The 20149-nt window shown below is 38.7% G+C and overlaps 1 protein-coding gene across 1 annotated transcript in view; it reads left to right on the top strand.

Moving 5' to 3' along the window:
* LOC110206425 (uncharacterized) overlaps positions 1 to 20149 on the top strand; it is a 119235-nt gene that overhangs the window by 56996 nt on the left and 42090 nt on the right. The window contains 5 exon segments of the mRNA XM_078149161.1: positions 5575 to 5748; positions 8827 to 8963; positions 11692 to 11862; positions 15306 to 15774; positions 16888 to 17050. Coding sequence (XP_078005287.1) covers positions 5575 to 5748; positions 8827 to 8963; positions 11692 to 11862; positions 15306 to 15774; positions 16888 to 17050 — 1114 coding nt within the window.

Genomic DNA, 20149 nt, shown 5'->3' with positions numbered 1-20149 from the left:
TCCTTCTTTGGCATGGTCTCTCATCTTCTCATTATCTAATGTCTTTCTAAAATACCCAGAAATGAACAAAGTACCCCAGATATGGTCTAGTCAGGCCTAGTATTTTAGAGCTCATTCCCTACCTTCCTCACTCAGAACATCAGCCTCTCTTACATTAAACCTAATATCACTTTTTGGTACTGTCATGTTACAACACTGATTTAAATTGGGGTTGCAGTTCCCTAAAATTCCCATACCTTTGTTAAGAAGAACTTGTGTAATTGATATTTTGGGTCTTAGCGTAAAACTATATTTATCCCTATTAGATTTCATCTTATTAGGTCATGGATTTAAAGCTGAGAAAGACCTCAGAGTTAGTTCCTTGTCAAGTTAATAAATGTTTATTAAGTGCCTACTCTATGTAAGCTAGTGGAAAAAACAAAATAACACCCAAGAACTTTGAACAGAAGCAGAGAACCAATGACAGATTCGTGACGCAGTACACTAGAGACCTTCTTCCACTGATGACCACTCTTTTAATTCAATTCAACCTATTCAATTAATTCTGAATCCAGCTATTATTTCTAGTGCATATTTCTCCATCTTGTCATGAGGACAGAATGAAGGAGAACAGTCAATTTTTATTCAACATTTTCCAGCAGAAGCATATCTAAGAAAGCTTTGTAGTCATTCTCCTTGCATCATGAACACATTACCCATTTATATACATCCTCTAACTCTGGAAGCAGTTGAGTGACATCAGGTACTATGGCTTTATGTTTCATAACCTCTTTTACCTGTGTCCTAAGTCTAATACTCAATACAATACTTTATGAATGCTATCCATTCTTCTCCCACCTCCCCCACCATCATTTGATTTAAGTATTAGTTTTTGATTTAATTCCATTTTTTTATTTGGAGGCAGCTGTGGTACAATGGAAAGGGCTTTGAACTTGTAGTTTCTTTCTTTCTTTCCCTTCCTTCCTTCCTTCCTTTCTTTCTTTCTTTTTTATTTTTAGGCAATTGGGGTTAAGTGACTTGCCAGGGTCACACAGCTAGTAAATGTCAAGTGTTTGGTCTGAGGCCAGCTTTGAACTCAGGTCCTCCTGACTTCAGGGCTGGTACTCTATCCACTGCACCACCTAGCTGCCCCTGAACTTGTAGTTTCAGGACCTGAGTTTGAATCTTGGCTCTGCCACTTACTACCTGTGTAATGATGGGCGAGTCACAGCCTCTCTATGCCTCGATTTCCTATTATGTAAAATGAGGAGTATTTGTGGTGTTAAACTCAAATAGAAATGAATCGCTGTGGGCCACATATTAACTTAGAAAACCACAAATTAAGATCACCTATGTGATATTAAATGTTTATTAATAAATGTTTTGTTAAACATTTCATAATTACATTTTGATCTAATTTTGGCCACTCTCGGAGTTTTGGAGCCACATTTGGCCTGCAGGTCTTGAGTTTGACATCTCTGAACTAGATAATCTTTAGGGTACCTTCCAGTGCTAGGTCTCTTAAACTGTGATCCTATGATCTAGCCAGTTCAAGCCACAAAAGTCCTGTTTCTACGCCTCCCCATGTTATACATCTGACCCCTGGATTCTTGAAGACAATGACAGCAGAGTCTGGCAGTTCATGTCTGTTTGGATCTGAGGAAGAGAAACACAGTCATGCTCAAAAGGGACCTTATGTAGATAAATGCCATTGATATTGAAATAGGATAAAGCAAGAGCATGTGCCAATCTGTGCCAGAGCCACCTGGAACCTCTTTGCCCTGATCTGTAGCATTCCCTAGAAGACGAGAGATCTACCAGGATTGCAGCCTGACTCAAGTGGCTCTTGTATGCTGGTTCTTCTACTGTTTTATAGTCAAAAGAAGACAATAGAGGTAGGAGCCTTTTTTTGAACACACCCAATCTGGGGTAAGGAGAGCCTAGGCAAACATAACAAATTTGTATAAAAATGCACACACAGATTGGTAAGATTCCTTTGGTGCTAAGTGGTTAACCTTTTGGATTTCTTAATCATATTAGTTGCTTGTCTAGATGTCTCCCACTAGCCCATCCCTTCTTTCCTTGTGCCTTGCCTCCTGCCTTCTACCTTTTAAACCCAGGGGAAGGGGCCTAGTCTGACCATGCTGCCTCATTGGCATTTCTTCTATATTCCACACCAAGACAGGATCAAGCACATAACATGAGCGCTGCTCAGGACAAACATTGGTTCTTTGATCAAGATTCGGTCTCATGAGGGGAATAAAATAAGAAATAAAGGCATGGCTTCTAATTAGATCTGGAAGGTCATAAGAGCATAGGATTATGGGATCATAAATTTAGAGCTAGAAGGAAACTTACAGGTCATCAAGTACAACCTCCTCATCTTACAGATGAGGAAACTGAGCCCCAGAGAGGTTACATGATTTGCCCAAGGTTACACAGCCAATTTCTATGGGAGGATTTGAATCTTGATCTTCCTGGCTCCAAGTTCAGTATTCTATCCATTATGCCAATCTGCCTGAAGCTAGAAGGGCTCTGAGCACAAACCCAGTGAAAGACTTTTGACTTTCCAAAGGCTAGGTTAGCTAAATTGGGCAGAGAAGCTTATTTACAGAATGGTTGCAAAGTCATGGAGGGTTTCTATCTGTTGACCAAAGGAATACTCATGCAGATAGAATAATGGATCTTTTACAGTATAGTAAGATAAGCATCCCATTTGCATATAGATATATAGATATATGTAGGTAATAGATTTTGAGGTTGTCAGTTGTTTTAAATCAGGACCTATTTTAATTCATTTTACTTCGTGCATAGCTCAATACACATCGGCAGCATTAAATAAATAAGCAATAAATTAATAAAAAATTTGGCCCTTTTAATGTTTACTTTCCTCTCTTAAAATTTAAACTAGACTGCATACCCTGCAGCTTGAATGCTTAAATACATAATGAAAGGAACTCATCTACACTTCCCTCTTTTTTCCTGTCTTCTCTAGGCCTTATAGTAAACTAATTATTTTAACTAGGGAACTGTGTTGTCTCAGTTTCCCTTCAAATTGATCCCTTAATAATTAGATGATGAAAAAGAACATGGTTTTAGAAGGCTAGAAATTTAACAACATACCACAAATGTATACTTAAAGAAAAAGAAATTGCCTAGGAAAATTAATTTGACTTCAGAACAGTGCTTTTAATTAAAGCTCAGCATAAAAATTCTCCCAGCAGTGGTGTGATATAGAACTATCTTGAGTGCCTTACTAACAAAAACAAGACTAAAATGAGTCAGTATGGGGTAATGGAAAGAACACCAGACTTGGAGTTGGAAGACTTGGGTTAGAAAATAAGTCCTAAACAAAGTAGATGTTCATTGATTAAAGAATTCTTAAACAAATTGGGGCACATGAACGTAGTGAAATATTTCTGTGCTATGAAAGAAATGATGAATGTGATAAATGCAGAAAAGCAAGGAAAGATCTATAGGAACTGATGCAGAGTGAAGTAAGCAGAGTCAAGAAAATATATGCAGTGACTAGTACAATGTAAACAGAAAAAAAAACCCCAACAACCACAGAGTAATCAAAACTGAATGCTGCAAAATTATGAAGAACAAGCAGGGCTGGAAAAAAGAGATATGAGAAGATACCTCCCCTCACATCCCCATCTCTCACACTTCCAGCAGTGCAGAGGTGAGAGGTCCACAAGTATTGTGTATAGCACATATGTGTAGACTTTTTCAATATATTGATCAGTTATGGTGATTATTTTTCCTTTTCTTATTTGTCTTAAAAAATACTATTTGCTATGTGGGATGGCTCTTTGGGAGGGGGAAGAAGGGGAAAGACAATGGGGAAAATAATGGTGTTTAAAAAAAGACCCCAAAGACATCAATAAAAAGCTTAGCTATGTGATTGTGGATGAATCAAAGAATCCCAGAGTTTCTGAGCTGGAAAGAATCTCAAGCATCATCTATTCCAACCCACATCTGAACAATAATATTGTCTACAACATATCTGAGAAGTGGTCATCCAGCCTTTGCTTGAAGTCTCCAAGGAGGTGAAGTCAGTTCACCTCTATGAAAATCAGTTTCCTTATCCATAACATGAGAATAATGATATATGCCCTAATTATATCATAGGGTTGTCATGGGATAACAAACTCCTCCATTTTCTATGTAAATACAGGCTATTTTCAAATTCTTCCCCAATGTCAGCTTTACTCAACATTCACAAAGTAAAAGTACATATGCTTCTTGGATTCTGTTGAAGTATTACTGAATTAAAGTCAAAGGAAGACCCATAAATAGCACATCCTTCAGTTTCCCATCGTGTGGGAGGGAATGAAGATATTAACAGTATTTTTCTTGCCCACTCTTTGGTCATTCACTTTTCTCTAAAGGGGGTCATCTTCCCATCTTCTAAGTATACATAAAATAATGTCTTAAAACTGAAAGGGACTTTGAAAGGTTTATAGAATATTAGAACTGGAGAGGTCAATGTGATATAATGGAAAGGGCAGAGAATTTGGAGTCAAAACATCTGGGTTTGAATCTTGGCTCTGCCATTGAACTTCCTTTGTGATTTTTGGGCTGTTTCCTCTTTAAAATGAGGGGATTGGACTTGGTGATCTATAAAGTCCATTCTAGTTCTGAATATCTGAAACTATCACTAGATTCCTTCTTAGGATATATTGTTTATCCCCTTCATTTTACAGATGAAGAAACTGAGGCCCAGAGAGTGCTAGTGACTTGCCTAAGGTAACAATTCTAATTTATGACAGAAAGGAATTTGAACCCATATCTCCTGACTTTCAGTATAATTTTCTCCCCATTGTACCATGCTCAACCTAGTCTTCTGTTTTAGGCAAGTAAGATATCATAGGATCATAGACCTAGAGGTAGAAGTGACCACAGACCATCTAGTCCAATCTCCTTATTTTACAGATGAGGAAACTGAGGCTGAGGGAGGTTATATGAGTAGAGGGAGGATTTGAACCCAGGTTGTCTGACTCTAAAGCCAATGGTTTTTCTGCTATATTCTTCTGCTTCCCATTTTATTTTAAATTTTATTTTTTTCAGTGAACAAAAATAGATTTTCTTTTCTTCCCACTCCTCTACTATTGAAAAATAGAAAAACAAAACTTTGATAACAAAGTTGTTTAGTCAAGTTCTGGTATTATATGATACCCATTTTAAAGATGAGGCAACTAAGGCCCAGAGAGCTTTAGGGATTCTCCTAAGGTTACACAGAATTATGATCGCCTGTAGATTTTATTGATGGGATATTTTCAATAGGGGATAAAAAGGCACATGGCAAATTGCAAAAAAGGAAATAACACTTCAAAATGAAAAATGGACACACATTTATCAAACCTGGATAAGGGAAGCACTGACTCCATTCATTGGGCATCATGACTAAAATTAACACAGCCAAGTAGACCCATGATGAAAATGGTTATACTGCTTGATTTTAACCTTTTACCCTAACAGAAGCTACTCCTTAGTCAGGATCTAGCTAGGGCATTGTTTTAATAACAGTGATATACACAGGAGCAAAGAGCATAGATTTGGAACTAACAATACCAATGCTTTATTTTTCAGATTGATTTAAACACCAAAACCATTTTTAACATTGAGAATGGTATCATCAGAAAACAGTTCCCATTTTGCCAAATCAAGTACTGGGAAAGTGGAGAGGGGACCCGGTTTAACATTGCATTTCATGGGCACCAGGATTATGTACTAGAGGCAACATCCCTAGAAGACAAAAGGAAAGTAAGTTTGAATATGTTCTGGCTAAATAAATTATTTCATGTACTTGGGAAGTCTTATCTTGGAACATTTTTTAAAGTCCAGAACTCTAGAACTCCAGATTCTATTGAACTCAAGTTCTATTACCTTTGGGTATGGTAATTAACAAAGAAGAATAATTGGTTTAGTCCCGAGATGAAATGGTATGTTTCTGCCTAGTCTCGTTATGGTAAATGGAGAAAAAGGCATTTTTTCATACTTCAATTAAAGGTAGAGAAAATATATTTTGAGAGTGTTCAGAGCCCAGTAGCACCTTTGGCCAGCACTCATATAGAACACCAATCAATGTCACACAATTAAAACAAAATACTTGTTAGAACTTGCTCTTTTGTTTTTTTTTCTCAGCACAGTGAAGGCAAAAACTCTAGGCTGTGGTCTTGCTTTATCACATCAGCCCCCCTACTCCCCAGGAATTTGACTAAGAATTCATCCAAATCATCTCCAAATCCCAACTTGTCCAACATGACTGAATGACAACCACAAAATCTCAACTTGAAGTTTTGAGCCTTGTGACCTTTATGGTTCTTGGGCAGCTTTGGCTTTTTGTGGGGCAAAGAGTTGTCATAACCAGATCTGTAACTAGAAATTTTGTGCTTGGGGAAAATTCCATAAACCACATCCAGAAAAAACCAGTAGGAAGTATACTCTCAGCTGAGTATATGTGGGTGAGAATGGAAGAGTGGGAGAGAATATGTCATTATTTGGTAGCCTCTTATTTTAGCTGATTATTTTTTTTTCCCTCACTAGGTGCTAAGCTATGTTGTTTCTGCCTGATGAAGGACTACAAATGCTTCTAATACCAATTTAATTTTATGCTTTCTAATCCAGCACTCTAGGTCTAAGCCCTGATCATCTTACCCCAGTTATGCTTATAGCCATGCCTATGTTCTTGTCTCCCTTTTGCTGCTTCTGTATCTTGGTGCTTGGTTCTAATCCGTTTATCTTTCCCAAGCAGTTGCCAAGTGTCATTTTTTACTTCTACAATATCCTCCACAGGAGTGCTTTCCCTCCACTCCCAGGTTATTCTAAGAATCTCCTTAACTGCTCTTCCTGTCTTGAATCTATTGCCTCGGGAAGCCATCATTCACACTGTTGCCTGAATAATCTCTTTGCCACACTGACTGTGCTGGCTATGACACGCCTCTCCTCAGTGGCTCATTTCTATAGAATACAGTTTAAACTCCTGACCCTGGCTCTTGAGGTCCTATACGATCTGTCTCTAGACTCTCTTTACAGACTTACCTCATATGATTCCTCTTCATATATAGGATGTATCAGTCAAACTGGACCACTGTCTAGCCCTCATTCTTATTCTGCCCTCTTCCTTGTCTGTGCTTTTTCTCATGCTTTTAGCCAAGCTTGGAAGAGACTTTCCCTCCTATCACTCATTAAATCTGTTGAAGTACCTCCTTTGTTTTGAGGCTTAAGTCGGAAAGCTTTCCTTGAACACATCAGATGAAAGCATTTCCCATCCCCCTCCTCAGATTTCTCAGAACAGTTTGCTTGGATTTTCCCATCATTATCACATTCTATCTTATATCATATTTCTTTGTGTTAGTATGTCCACCCCTATTAGACCATAAGGTCCTTGAGGGCAGAGATTACTGAAATTTTTTTTTAACCTAATAGCATCCCGCATATCAGAGGTACTTAATAAGTGTTTATTGAATTGAATTCCCCTTCTTATCCCTGTCACTTCACATTTCAAGACCAAAGGGTATCTTTCCTATGGTTTATTCAGAGAGGAAAAAAGAATAATATGGAGAAATATCATGAACAAAATTGCAGGTAATTGACAGAATAAACAACATTACCCATTATGGACTGGATAGCACTTAAACTTACCTATTTTCTGGCTAACATTTTACAGGCTCTATATTAAGATATAAACTGGGAATAGAGCCTCTGCTCTGTCCAGAAATACAGTCCCATTCCAGGTTTTGCCCACCTGAATGCTCTGGATGAAGCTCATTTTTCTGTTACACAATCCTAAGCTCAGTCTCAGCTAATCAGGAAGCTTCCTGTTTACTAGTGGGCTTTTGGTTTGCTAGCCACATTCTTACTAAGTTAATAGTTAGCTGACTAACCAGGTGTCCCACCTCTCACTTCTTAAAGTCAGTCAATAAACCTTTATTATGCACCTACTATATGTTAGGCACTGTGCTAAGTGCTAGGAATGAAGAAAGAGGCAAATTAGAGTCCTTAACCTCAAGAACTTCACAATCTAATGAAATGTAGAAAAGGAATAATTTTAAAAAATACAAAAGATATCAGTTGCCCAAACATCTAAAAAAGAATAATTCAAATTTATAGGGAATCTGCCCCATCCCATGTTCATAAAATACACCTAACTTTTAGCATTGTTAGATTTAGAGTCAGAAGGAACCTTTTATAATTTTATAAATTTGGGAACTGAGGACTATAGAGGTAAAATGACTTCTCTAGGGTCATAAAAGTGATAAATGGCAAAGCTAAAATTTGAACACAAGTTTACAAATTCACCACTCTTTGAGCTATATCACATTCTCCCCAAACTGCCTTTTGACTCTGTAACCAATGTTCATTGAACACTTAATCAGTGCCCAGATCCTTGTAAATCCTAATCCTGCATAGATAACTGGAGACTGTTATAGGATTTCTTATCTGAGCTGAGATACTAGTTCAAATTTACAGATCATAGAAGTTTGAGACAGTAAGTTAATTGCTCATCCAACCTGAATATCAATTCCTGCATGATATTAAACACAGACAGCAAGTGGCCTTTTGTAAGAAATTAACCGTGACTGAATGACAATAATCCACCCGTAAGTCTGCACCTAAAAACACAAGACAGAGAGACAATCTTGCCTTCATATACTCAGCAAGCTTGGTTCCTGGCTCTTTCAACAAGCCCAATGCTGTTTTGACTTCCAGACATGTCCTTTTCATTGAAGCCTGCTTTGGGGGCAAATAAAAATGCATTGTATTTCTCTTAAATGTGTAATTTTGCATCCTGAGACAGCTTGGCAAAATTTGTCCCCCTCTTTTCTTGCTCATGTGTAGCTGGTGCACCTTTTGGATAAGATCCTGTGGAAATCTGCAGAATCTGCTTTGGCACAGATTGACCAGCAGGATGGAGCTGTACATGAAGGCTTGCTGGAATTGGAGCAGAATGGTCTGGAAGCTGCTAAATGGGTCAAGTATGAAAGCACTGAGGTTTTCTCTTATTAAACTTTGAATACCAACTTTATTACCACTTAGCTCCTGTCTATAATTGTATAGATTTTTTTTCTTTCCAGTTACAGGAATGGCCTAAGGCGAGTTGAGTGAATAGGGAAATGTTTGGATGTATGAGCCACTCTTGAACCCATATTAAGGGCTAGTTTCAGCCATAGGAAAAAAAATAGTCTTACATACTAATGTAATTGTAATGTCCCATTTTAAAATAATGATAGTATCGATCATATTCCCACTGAACTTTAAGTTTTATAAAATGTTTTCCCCATAACCACCCTCTGACATAGGTAGCATAAATTTTATCTAACCCCAGCTAGGTTACACAGTGGATAGAGTGCTGGGCCTGGAGTCTGGAAGGCTTGAGTTCAAATCTAGGTTCAGATACTTAATTAGCTGTGCGATGCCAGGCAAATCACTTAACCTCTGTCTAGCTCAATTTCTTCAACTGTAAAATGGGAATAATAATAGAACCTATTTCACAGGGTTGTTGTGAGGATCAAATGAAATAATAATTGTAAAATGCTTAGCACAATGCTTGACTAGCAAATATTAATAAATGCTTATTTCTTTCCTTTCCATTTTACATATGAGAAACTTTGCACAGCCCTCCCTCACTTAAATCCAATTCACTTGCAAGTCATGGCATCATCTTCTTAACGTTATGGTCATCTTTGAGAACAAAGGACAAACCATAACATGTGAGAGCAGTTTCATCTTTTTTTCCCCCTTTTTTTTGGTCATCATTGTCAGTTTGCAGGGTATATGGTGAAACTTTGGATTAGTTTTAATTTGAATTTAATATTTTGTTATCCAGTAGAATGTTTAAACTCCCCGAAACCTTACTGTTTCTGCATACCCAGAGTATAGTGTAGTTCCCATCATCACATGGCAGGCCCTCAGTGAATTGAATTAAGTGACTTGCCTGAGGTCTCACCAGGTGGAAGGGTGAGAACTGGATTTCTACTCAGGGCTTCTTGTTTCCCTTCCTTGTTTTAGCTTTTACACCGTGAGGCCACAATAGCTCACTCTGCAGTTGTTCATGTTGCCCCAAACTGGTCATTCCTTAGGCGAAGGTGATGGCTTTGAAAAAAGTTTTGAACTTCCTTCCTTCTCAGTGTAAATACTATATTGTTGTCTATAATAAGTCAATGGTCCAGTGTACTCTTGAACTACCCTTATAAAAAAAAAAACTGGCCACAACAGCAGCCAGTTAGGAACACAGTGCAGTATGAGAATAAGTTGAAATCTTAGCTCGTACAATCAATTAATTGACAAATATTTAAGTACCTATTCTCTGCCAGGCATTGTTCTGGGGATACAAATTCAAATGAATGAAACAATCTCTGCATGCAAGAAGCTTGCATGTTAACATTCTAAGTATATTCTAAATATTTTAAGTATATTTTGATCAACTATGAAAATGAACAATTAGCATTATCCTGCCACCTGTCAATTCACTGGGTTAGATTGTATTGTATTCCAGTATATCAATGCACCTGTGGTCACATCCATGTAAGTATTAACTTCTATGGTACAGATTGCAACCCATCCAAGCCTTTTTAACACGTGTGATTTTTGTCTCTGTCCTCTCTGAAATCTTCCATCAAGTAGCTATTCAATGCCATGGAAGTCTTCTCTAAATCCTCTTAATATTCTTTGGACAGCAGCAAAACACTTGGGCTTTCCATCTGTCATCCCTCTCTCTGGCTCCATGACCAGCACATTTTCCTTTTGGATCATACGTTTTCTGGATGATATCTTTTATGCCCACGGAACAAAGGTTGCATTCTAGCTGCCATTAAAATCCATAGAGGGAATGCTTTGATATAACTTTCTGTGAAGTGTATGCCTGCAATATTTTCTTTCAAATTAGAATATGATGACAGTCTTTGTATAGCTGCTCTGCACTTATTTTTCTAGCTGGAACAAAAGACTCATGGTGGGTTGAGGGAATAAATTCTCAGTCTCAAATTAATATAATTGGCTTAAGCCAGAGTTGGGGACCATTTCCAAAGGAGGGTCTGTTTTAATTTCTTCCAAGTTTTATGTTCTCTGTTGGGGGAGGTACTGACAATTCAAGTCATGGAGGGGATATTGTATGGCATGGAGAGAGTAGGCAAGACTCGAAAGGAGGGTTGGTTCTAAGTAGGTGGATGCCAGTCAGTTGTTAACCACATCCTGTGCCTCAGGGTTCTCTTGGATTAGTAAAGTGTTCTATATACAATTAACAACTGTGGAGTGAGGTCATGCCCTTCATCTCCTGACAGATGCACAGATGCACCTATGTTTGTATGTGGAATTACTTCCAGGCATTGTTAAGTGTTGAAAGTCTTCATTAGAAAGGTATGCAAGCATAGATCTGGCCGTTCAATAAGCAACCACCACTTTGGAGTGATGCTCTGAGATTGTGTCTTTTGGTGAAGCAGAGAATTTGGTTATTATCCAAGAGGTACTGAGAAAAGCCTTTAGTTCCCCCTGAACAAATGCTTGATTTTTGCAATGTGTTTCACGAGTCCCACAGTGAGAAAACTGGCTCTTCTGACAACTTTGACCTGGTCTCTTTGGCAATATCCACTGAGCAGCTCCTGGAAATGTCCTGGGAGAGTGAGAATCATCAGAGTTGGAAGAAGTTATATGTGGAAAGAAAAAAAACCACACCTTTCTCTTCAGCTATTTCTTTTCTCATCTCAGGTGCTTGGTACAGCTCCATGAAAGACAGCTGACCCTGTATCCTCTTGGCTTCAATGATGAGAATGGGAAAACTAATATGGAAGCAAGCAAAGTACAATTGTCTGATGTGAGAGTCCATAAAGAAAATGAATATGATGAATTTTCAGTCCAGACTAAAAAAGACAATTATTTGTGAGTAGAGACATCTATTCTATTTTAAGGGATATCAATATTAAAATAACTAAAGAGTCCTTTCTATATATTCATAGTTATTTTATTTGTAGTCATTTTTAACAGGTTTAAAACTCTATCCTGAACTTGTTTTACTCTAATGCATCATTGAAAGGTGACCATGGGGCTATGTGTTTCTTATCTAGGGCCCTGTCTAGTTAAGTTCAAGGAGAATCCTCATTTTCTGGTGAGAAATAGTTTTTGGACCAAGTTACCTAGGAAGATCACCTATTAGCGAGATAGAAGGGCTGTGGTCTGCATTGGTAGAAGGAAAACCCACTGTAATGGACTCAAGGATCCTTGAAGCATTGAAGTATAAGGGAGGCTATATGATGGAAGAGTGCCAGATTTGGAAGCCAAAAACCTGGGTTCAAATCCTGAATATGCCACTAGCTTCTTGTGTGATCTTGGGCAAGTCACTAAACTTGCCTGGCCTTCAGTTTCCCCATCTGTAAAATGAGGTGATTGGACTAGATCAGCTTTCATTTAGCATACAGCTCTAAAAAGTCTATGAAATAAAAATGCCTTAAACTGATTGGGGACAACTGAGGGACAAGATACATCAAGATGATCTCTACCTTAGGAGCAAAATTGTGTAGCTAATGAAATTAACCTAAACTCAAGGGTTTCTGACTGTTACTGCCATTGTCTTGGTAAGGGGAAAGCATCAGAAAACTTTCTTGTTTCCCCCCAGGGGAAAGGAGGAATGATGAGAAAAATTTTCACCACTGAATCAATATATGGCAAAATTTCAACTCTGTAACCTTAAAAACCTAAGCAATTAACTTTGTTTGAAAAGGTCAGAGCAGCCTGTGCTATTCTCCTTTGACAAGTTAGTCTGTCCAACAACTCTGTTTAAATTAGAATTATCTTTGGCAAAGTTAATCAGGATGTTATTTATGCCATTGCATTGCATGAGGATTTATCTTTACGTATCTTCCAAATGTAGTGGATTGCTTCATTGAGGCAGAGGAGATGGTGTAAACATTGAGAAAATGTCTTAAGATGCTTGATACATCAAAGCATCCACCAAACTTGATGCAAACTCAATTCATGACTACTGAATCCAAAATTAGCTAAAAATGTGAACCAAGGTGCTTTGGATCCCAGATTTGACCTTCTTACTATGAAGTGGTTTTCTTCCTTATTTTCTTCCTTTGGCAGGTCTTCAATTTCTCATGGCCCTTTCTTTCCCCTCACTTGTTTCTGATGTCCAGCCAGACTTCTATTCCTTTCACATGTCATTAAGCCCACAACCTACATATGCTAAGCCTTGTCAGGGACATAGACATAGGGAAGGAGAAAAGGAGTCTAGATTGAAAAAAGCCAGTTACTTGGTAGTTATTCTTTCTCTCCTGTGTCTATTTCCTCTTTTGCTCTTGTACTTAGAGACATAGAACCAGATCTAGAACTGGAAAGGAAATGAGATGACATCTAACTCAGGCCTCTTATTTTACAGATGAGAAAACTGAAGTTAAATGACTTTCTTAAGGTTTTTCATGGAATAAGTGTGAAAAGCAGGCTTTGAACTCAAATCCTCTCACTCCAGAGTCAGTGCTTTTCCCCTTTAAGACTTGATTAAGTCATACTTTCCTTGCTTTCTGGATTATTTCTTTATCTTTTTAAGGCCTAGCTCAAATTCCCCACCCTCCAGGAAGCTTTCCCTCTTGGTCATTAATTTCTTTTTTCTTTTATACCCCACCCAATTTTTTGTAGCTCTCTGTACATAAATCCCATTTTATATAATAATTTTCTGTGACTATGTACTAGACAGTACATGTTATGAGAAAATTGGCTTAATAAACCTTGCATCTTCCTTCACATCTAGCAGGGTGCTGTGAACACAGTAGGAGGTTGGTTAACAAATGTTTAATGAGTTCTTGATTTCCTTGTATTCTGTTGGCCCTGATAAAAGTGCCTCAGACAGTTAGTAAGTTATGTGACTGATCTGGCCAGCATTTATCAAGCACCTACTATGTGCCAGGCACCGTGGTAGACTCTGGGAAGAAAAAGACAAAAATGAAACAATCCTTGCCCTCAATTTCCTACATTTTACTAGGGGAAAACAACATCTAAAAAGGTAAGGACATATTTGGTTAGTTGGAGATGGAGAAAGAGAGTGCTAATATCTAAAGCCTTTCCCTGGAGGAGGTGCCTGAGCCTGGCCTCAGGAACTGAGAATTCTAAGGTGGAAGTGAGAAGGGAGAACCTTCTTGGCAAAGAGTCCAGCTTGTGCATAGGCACGGAGGAGAAAGACGGAATGCCTAGTTCAGAAAGCACAAATAGGTCAGTTTAGCCAGAAGGGAAAGGACATGAAGGCAAATAATGTGTGATAAGCCTGGAAAGGTAGACAGGAGCCAGATTGGGAAGGACTTTAAATGTCAAGCTGAGAGGTTTGTATTTTACTCTAGAAGACAAGGAAGCAATCAAAGGCTTTTGAGCAGAGGAGTAACATGATCAATAGCCTGATTAGGCCCTGGGATTTTCTAGAAGCTTATGGAAACTGGAAGGGGGATTGGGGGAGAGACAGAGAATGAAAAGCTACTATGGAAGAACTTTTTTTTCCCTCTTCCCTTATTGTTATAGAGAGATTCAATGATACGTGCACACATGTAATGATACTATACAGAGAACTGAAGAGGATTTTAGAGGTCACTGAGTTCCTCGTCTTCTTCCTCCTTCTAATTATAACAATGATAGTAATAATAATAATAATAGTAAAACTAACAGTAATGACAATGATAGCTAGCAGTTACATAGTAATTTAAGGTTTGCAAGGTATTTTATACATGTCAATTCGTTTGCTCTCAGAATAATATCTCCATTTTACAGATGGGGAAACTGAGGCATAGAGAGGTTAAGTGGCTAGACCAGAGAATACAACAAGGCCACTGTGTGCTATAGCCATTATGCTATCCCTCTCTCAATCTATTTTCCAGATGGGAAAACTGATCTAGAAAAATTACATGACTTGCCCAATGTCATACAGCTTACTATGTGTCTGAGGTGAGATTTGAGCCCATTTCTTCCTGACTCCAAGTGCTCTAGCCATTACATCATGGTTCCTCTTTATTTGACATCAGCGTGTGATAATCATGATGATGATGGTGATGGTGACGATGACTCACATTTATATTATCCTTCATGGTTTACGAAGCATTTTATAGACATTTTCTCATATGGTCCTTTCAACAACACTGTTGAGGTAGGTTAAGAAGCAAATTATTATTCCCATTTCACAGATGAGGAAACTGAACCTCAGAGGGACAAAGTGATTTGTATGCACCCATATGTCTAGTGAATGCCATAGCCTCTATTGTTACAGCCCTCTTGTTCTAATCCTACATCCACAGTTACATTTACTATAACTGGATAGAGAAATAGACGTATATTTCTATTTTTAGATTCCGAATTCCTGCCACAGCCCTGATTAGACAAATGGAGGATGTCACTGAGATGAGGGACAGATGGGTCTCCCTCATCAGTCAGTGCTGCGCACTCTCTCTGACTCATCCAGACCATCAGGCTGAATTTCAAGATGGAAGTTCATGTGCAGAGACTAGCCTAACCTCCAAACTTGAGATCAATAAAGAGGGGTCTGACACAGTTCCAGGAGGAAAGGAGAAAGAATTACTGTCTTTGCTGGCTTCAGGTTCTTCCCCAACTTCACTGAGTATGGTTCCAACTTCCAGTTGTGTGTCAGGATCCCAAAGCAGAACCTCAATGGGACAGGACACTCCAGGTGTACCCCAACCTTGCATCTCCATAGTCCAGGGAGGCCCACTCCTCCCTGCCAGCCTTCCAGCTGTTAGCCCCATTCCAGCCACTGAAAGAACAAAAGCTTTTCACTGGGATATTGTTCCTCATGACAGGGTCTTTCCCCTTCCTTAATTTAACCCAAGGATTATACTGTGGAAATAAAGAAAAGGTGTAGTAGACAGAGATGCATTTTTCAGTTTACTTTAAATCTTTGAGAAAAATGTCCTGTTATCACTTTTACTTATTGATTGAGGAGGTGCTGAGAAATTATTACATAGCACTAGGTTGATTCAGAGCTGACACAGGTTTGCCAAGTAAATAAAGCAGTAGAATCAAAGTTCACAAGGGGAGTTCTATTATGTATAAAATCCAGTGCTCAGAGGTGCCGAATCTTTTTATTATTTCTGTTAATAATGATTTACTTATTAAACTGATGGCTGCTCTTTTTATTGGGGCTGCATCAGAAGTCACTAGAAGGAAGATTTGGTTCAACATAAATTAAAAAAAAATTAGAGCTGTCCCAAATTGGAATGACTGCCATAAGAGATAGGGACTTCCCCTTCACTAGAGGTCTTGAAGCAGAGGTTGGATGGTCACTAGTCAGGAACACAGTACAGGGAATTCTTGTTTGTGTAAGGGTTGAACTCGACGATTTCTGAGATCCCTCCTGGCTCAGAGATTTTCTAAAATATGATTGAAAGAAAAAGGTGAGATTTTTCAAGGGAAATGTTTTATGTGCAGAACTAAAATGCTCCACGTATCTCAGAGACAGATGAGAATCTATCACAAGAAAACAAAAACAAAACTGCTTTGGGCTGGAATATCTTTTTAAATAAGTCATCTCAGACATTTGAACTGGGCTCTACCATTCCTTCTGACAGGCTCTCTCATATGTGTTTCCAGTCAATCTCTCTTTCCTGTGCCTTTGGATCAGGATGTGTATGGAGAGAACCTGGAAAAATCCTGACCTGACCTCCGACCACTTTTCCACTAGTGAATCTAGTTCTAGAGACCCTTGGGAAACCACTGTGCCCCAGTTATTTAGGTCTGAATGCCTCTTCTGTCACTATTCAAGGATACATTAAAATATGAGTTGGAATGGCTCTGTGAATTTGGAAGACAGAGCTGCCCTTTCTAAGAATGAAAATCTGAAGTCAGAACATGTTTCTGGTAATGTCACTGTGTGCAAATTTCAGTTTCCTTCTTTCCTTTCCTCATGTTTTTCAGATTGAAAAATCCATCTGGTCAACATGTGACCTCCGGAAGAGAAAAATTGATGTGACAAGACTCTACGACCAGTTCCGAACTCTAAATACCCCTGTGATGTTGAACAATGATTTCTTAGGGAACCAACACCTTCTTTTAGACCACAAAGTTGCCCACCACTTTAGTGAGTGACAAGTTATTTGCTTGGTCTCCAATAGCCAGACTTTCATAGTTAAGACCCATCAATAGTTGGCAGGTTGTACCTGTGGTGATGATTCCAATAACCTGGTCATCTGTTCTTAGATTGTTGGCTACTTTCCTCATTGGGGTTATGATATATCTAGCTGTTGGTTGGGCAAAAAGAGACATCTCCTTTATATTTACCCTTTTTGTTTAGGAGGGTACCAAATGAATACATGATAAAGATAGCTCCCTCCACTAAAATCCTCTTCCTTCTGTGCCTCCTCATGGTGTAGAGGGGGCCCTGAGTTCTAGAAGGCTATGGTAGCAAGAGTACAAACTTAGGAATTTTCTACAAAGCTGGAAAATCTTCAAATATAAGTCCATCTTTTCTATACATCTTTTATCCAGGGACCTGTCTCAACTCAAATATCTCCACTGACCAATTCATCTGCCACACAGCTTCCACCATGTTTTTCTTAAAGCAAATCTAAACAGGTTACTCTCCTACTCAGAAAACCTGTAGTGTATCCCTACTGCCTTTAGAATCAATTTTATCATTTATAAACTTTTTTGTATAGTTTTCAAAATCCTTCACAGACTGGCTGTAAATCTCTGCTCCAAGCCTTTTTATGCATCATTTCTCTATGGTCTGGCAAAGGTATCTTTTTTTTTTTTTTGCTATTGCTTACATATGACACTCAACCCCCCATCTTAGTGTCTTTATACAGGCTGTCCACCTGTGTCTGGAATGTTCACCTTTGGTTTTTATAAGTCCCTGTTTCCTTCAAAGCTCAGCTCAAGTACAACCTTTTACATAAAGTCTTTTTGTTTTCTTCTCCCCTGTCCCCTGGCTTTTCCCTCCCCAAATAACCTTGTATTTATTGTGTACATACTTTGTAAATATCTTTGTATATACATATTGTTTCTCTGGAAAAAAATGCAAGCTCTTTAGGAGCAGGCCTTATTTCATTTCTGTCTTTGTACACTCATCACCCAGCACAGAGCTTGGCACACAATGGGTGCTTAATTAGTGCTCATTCATTGGTTGATCCACAAGGCAGCTAGGTGATGCAGCGTATAGACCACTGGGCCTGGAGTCAGGGAGACCTGAGTTCAAATATAATCTCAGACACTTACTAGCTGCATAACCCTAAGCAGGTCACAACCCTGTTTGCCTCACTTTCCTCATCTGTAAAATGAGCTGGAGTAGGAAAAGGCAAACCACTTCAGTATCTTTGCCAAGAAAACATCAAATGAGGTCACAAAGAGTTGGACATGACTGAAAAACAACTGAACAACATTGGTTGATTGATTAACTTAGCCTAGCTGCATTGAGAGGCTCATCACTAGAGTGGTTACAAAATGATTTTTTTTGGCCACAACAACTCTTATAGATTGTTTACTAAGTTGTAGGGAAGATGTGCACACCGTGACACAATCACAGATCCTTGAAGCTGAAGACACAGTAATAGCTTGCATTTTTATAGTATTTTAAATTACATAAGTATGTTCCTCAGAGCTGCCCTGTAAGGTAATGCAATTCTTGTTTCCTTTTTTTTGCAGGTAAGGGCATAGGAATTCAGGGCCATGATTTCCTAAGTATGGGTAACTCCTAATAAGGAAGTTACCTCTACCAATGCATATTGGCAACTACAGTTATTCGTTTCACAGTGCAGGGGTTAGGGGCACGTTGCCCCCATGATCTGGAAAACCCACGTAAAATTTTTGGGCTGTCGCTTCATACCAGAGAAGTCTGAATGTTTTCTTTTTCTTTTATGGGGTGTTTACCTTATGGTAAAATTTGGGTTAAGTGTCTGGTCATAGGCTCTATGTTGTCTCTTGACTTTCCTGTGTCATCTATGGCTTCTGCAAAACTCTCCCCCCCCCCACAATTCCCATGCAATTTCTTATGCCAACCTGAGATATATTGAAACCACAATGGGGAAAGTTGTGAGGTGGAAAGGATAACTGTATTCTGTAATTTATGTCAGATTTGTCTGGGGCACTGAGAGGTTAAGTGATTTGACAATTCACACAGCTGGTATGTGGCAGAGACAGGACTCCAATACAGCCAGCTCTTCTCCTTTCTTTCAACTATGTTAGCTCTCTAACCAGTGTGTTATGCTCCTTCACATTTCTACTTTACAGATGAAGAAACTGAAGTTCATACAGGTTATGTAACTTGTCTAGGGCCACGTTGAAGTGTGGAAGTATCAGGCTAGGATTCAAACCAGATCTGCTGACTCCAAGTTGAGTGTTCATTTTGGTATACCATTAATTGTTTACTAAAATACCTTTTTGAAATGTTAATAATCCTAATAAGATACAGGTGAACAAACTGTGGGTTTGTAAGGCGAAAAGTCAAAGGAGACCCACTTTTGACTGGTTTGCTGATCTTTACGAGTGGGTTCAGATCCTCTGTCTACTACTATAAAATGAGGGTGTTGGGTTAGACTCTAAGCTTCCTTCTTGTCATAAATGCTATGATTTTTAAAGGCCTGATTGCATTTCGACTTAGAACCAACAACCCATCTGTTCTTTCCACCCCATGTGGGGTCCCATCCAACATCAAGGCCCTTAGACTGGGATTTGGAACAAATTTTCCATTGAAAAGTGGCCCCTTTTGTAGCTATGTTGCACTAAAATCCCATATTTGTCCTGCAGAGTAATGGCACTTCCCTGCTAGGCCTTGTGGATTCAGTCTTCCTGTGGGTGAGCAGATAGGAGCTTTCACATGCCACAATGTGCAGTAGCTAATGGCTACTCCCTGAACATCTATGTGAAATTATAAAAAGTGGAATCCTATCAGTGCCTGGGAACCAGAGAAGGTTTTTTTTTTCCCCATAGATCTGTGAGATGTGACTCATCATTGGGTTGTAGACTATCTTTTTCTGTGTGAATTGAAATTGTTCAGGAAGTGCTAGGGATACTTAGTTAAAGGTATGCCATTGCATGACAGGATCAGTTATTAACAGTTTATTTTTTTCCTTGCTCTTGGCATCAAACAATCAGTAAAAAAGGCTAATGTAATTATTCTACTTTTAATTACTTTTCCATATGGATCACAGATTGTGGGAAGAGCTGATTATCTAGGTCTAGG

The sequence above is a fragment of the Phascolarctos cinereus genome, unplaced genomic scaffold, assembly GCF_003287225.1.
Source record: "Phascolarctos cinereus isolate Bilbo 61053 unplaced genomic scaffold, phaCin_HiC Scaffold_2;HRSCAF=192, whole genome shotgun sequence".
Lineage (NCBI taxonomy): Eukaryota > Metazoa > Chordata > Mammalia > Diprotodontia > Phascolarctidae > Phascolarctos > Phascolarctos cinereus.
The sequence above is the reverse complement of the archived record's forward strand: the minus strand, read 5'-3'. Positions and strand labels throughout refer to the sequence as shown.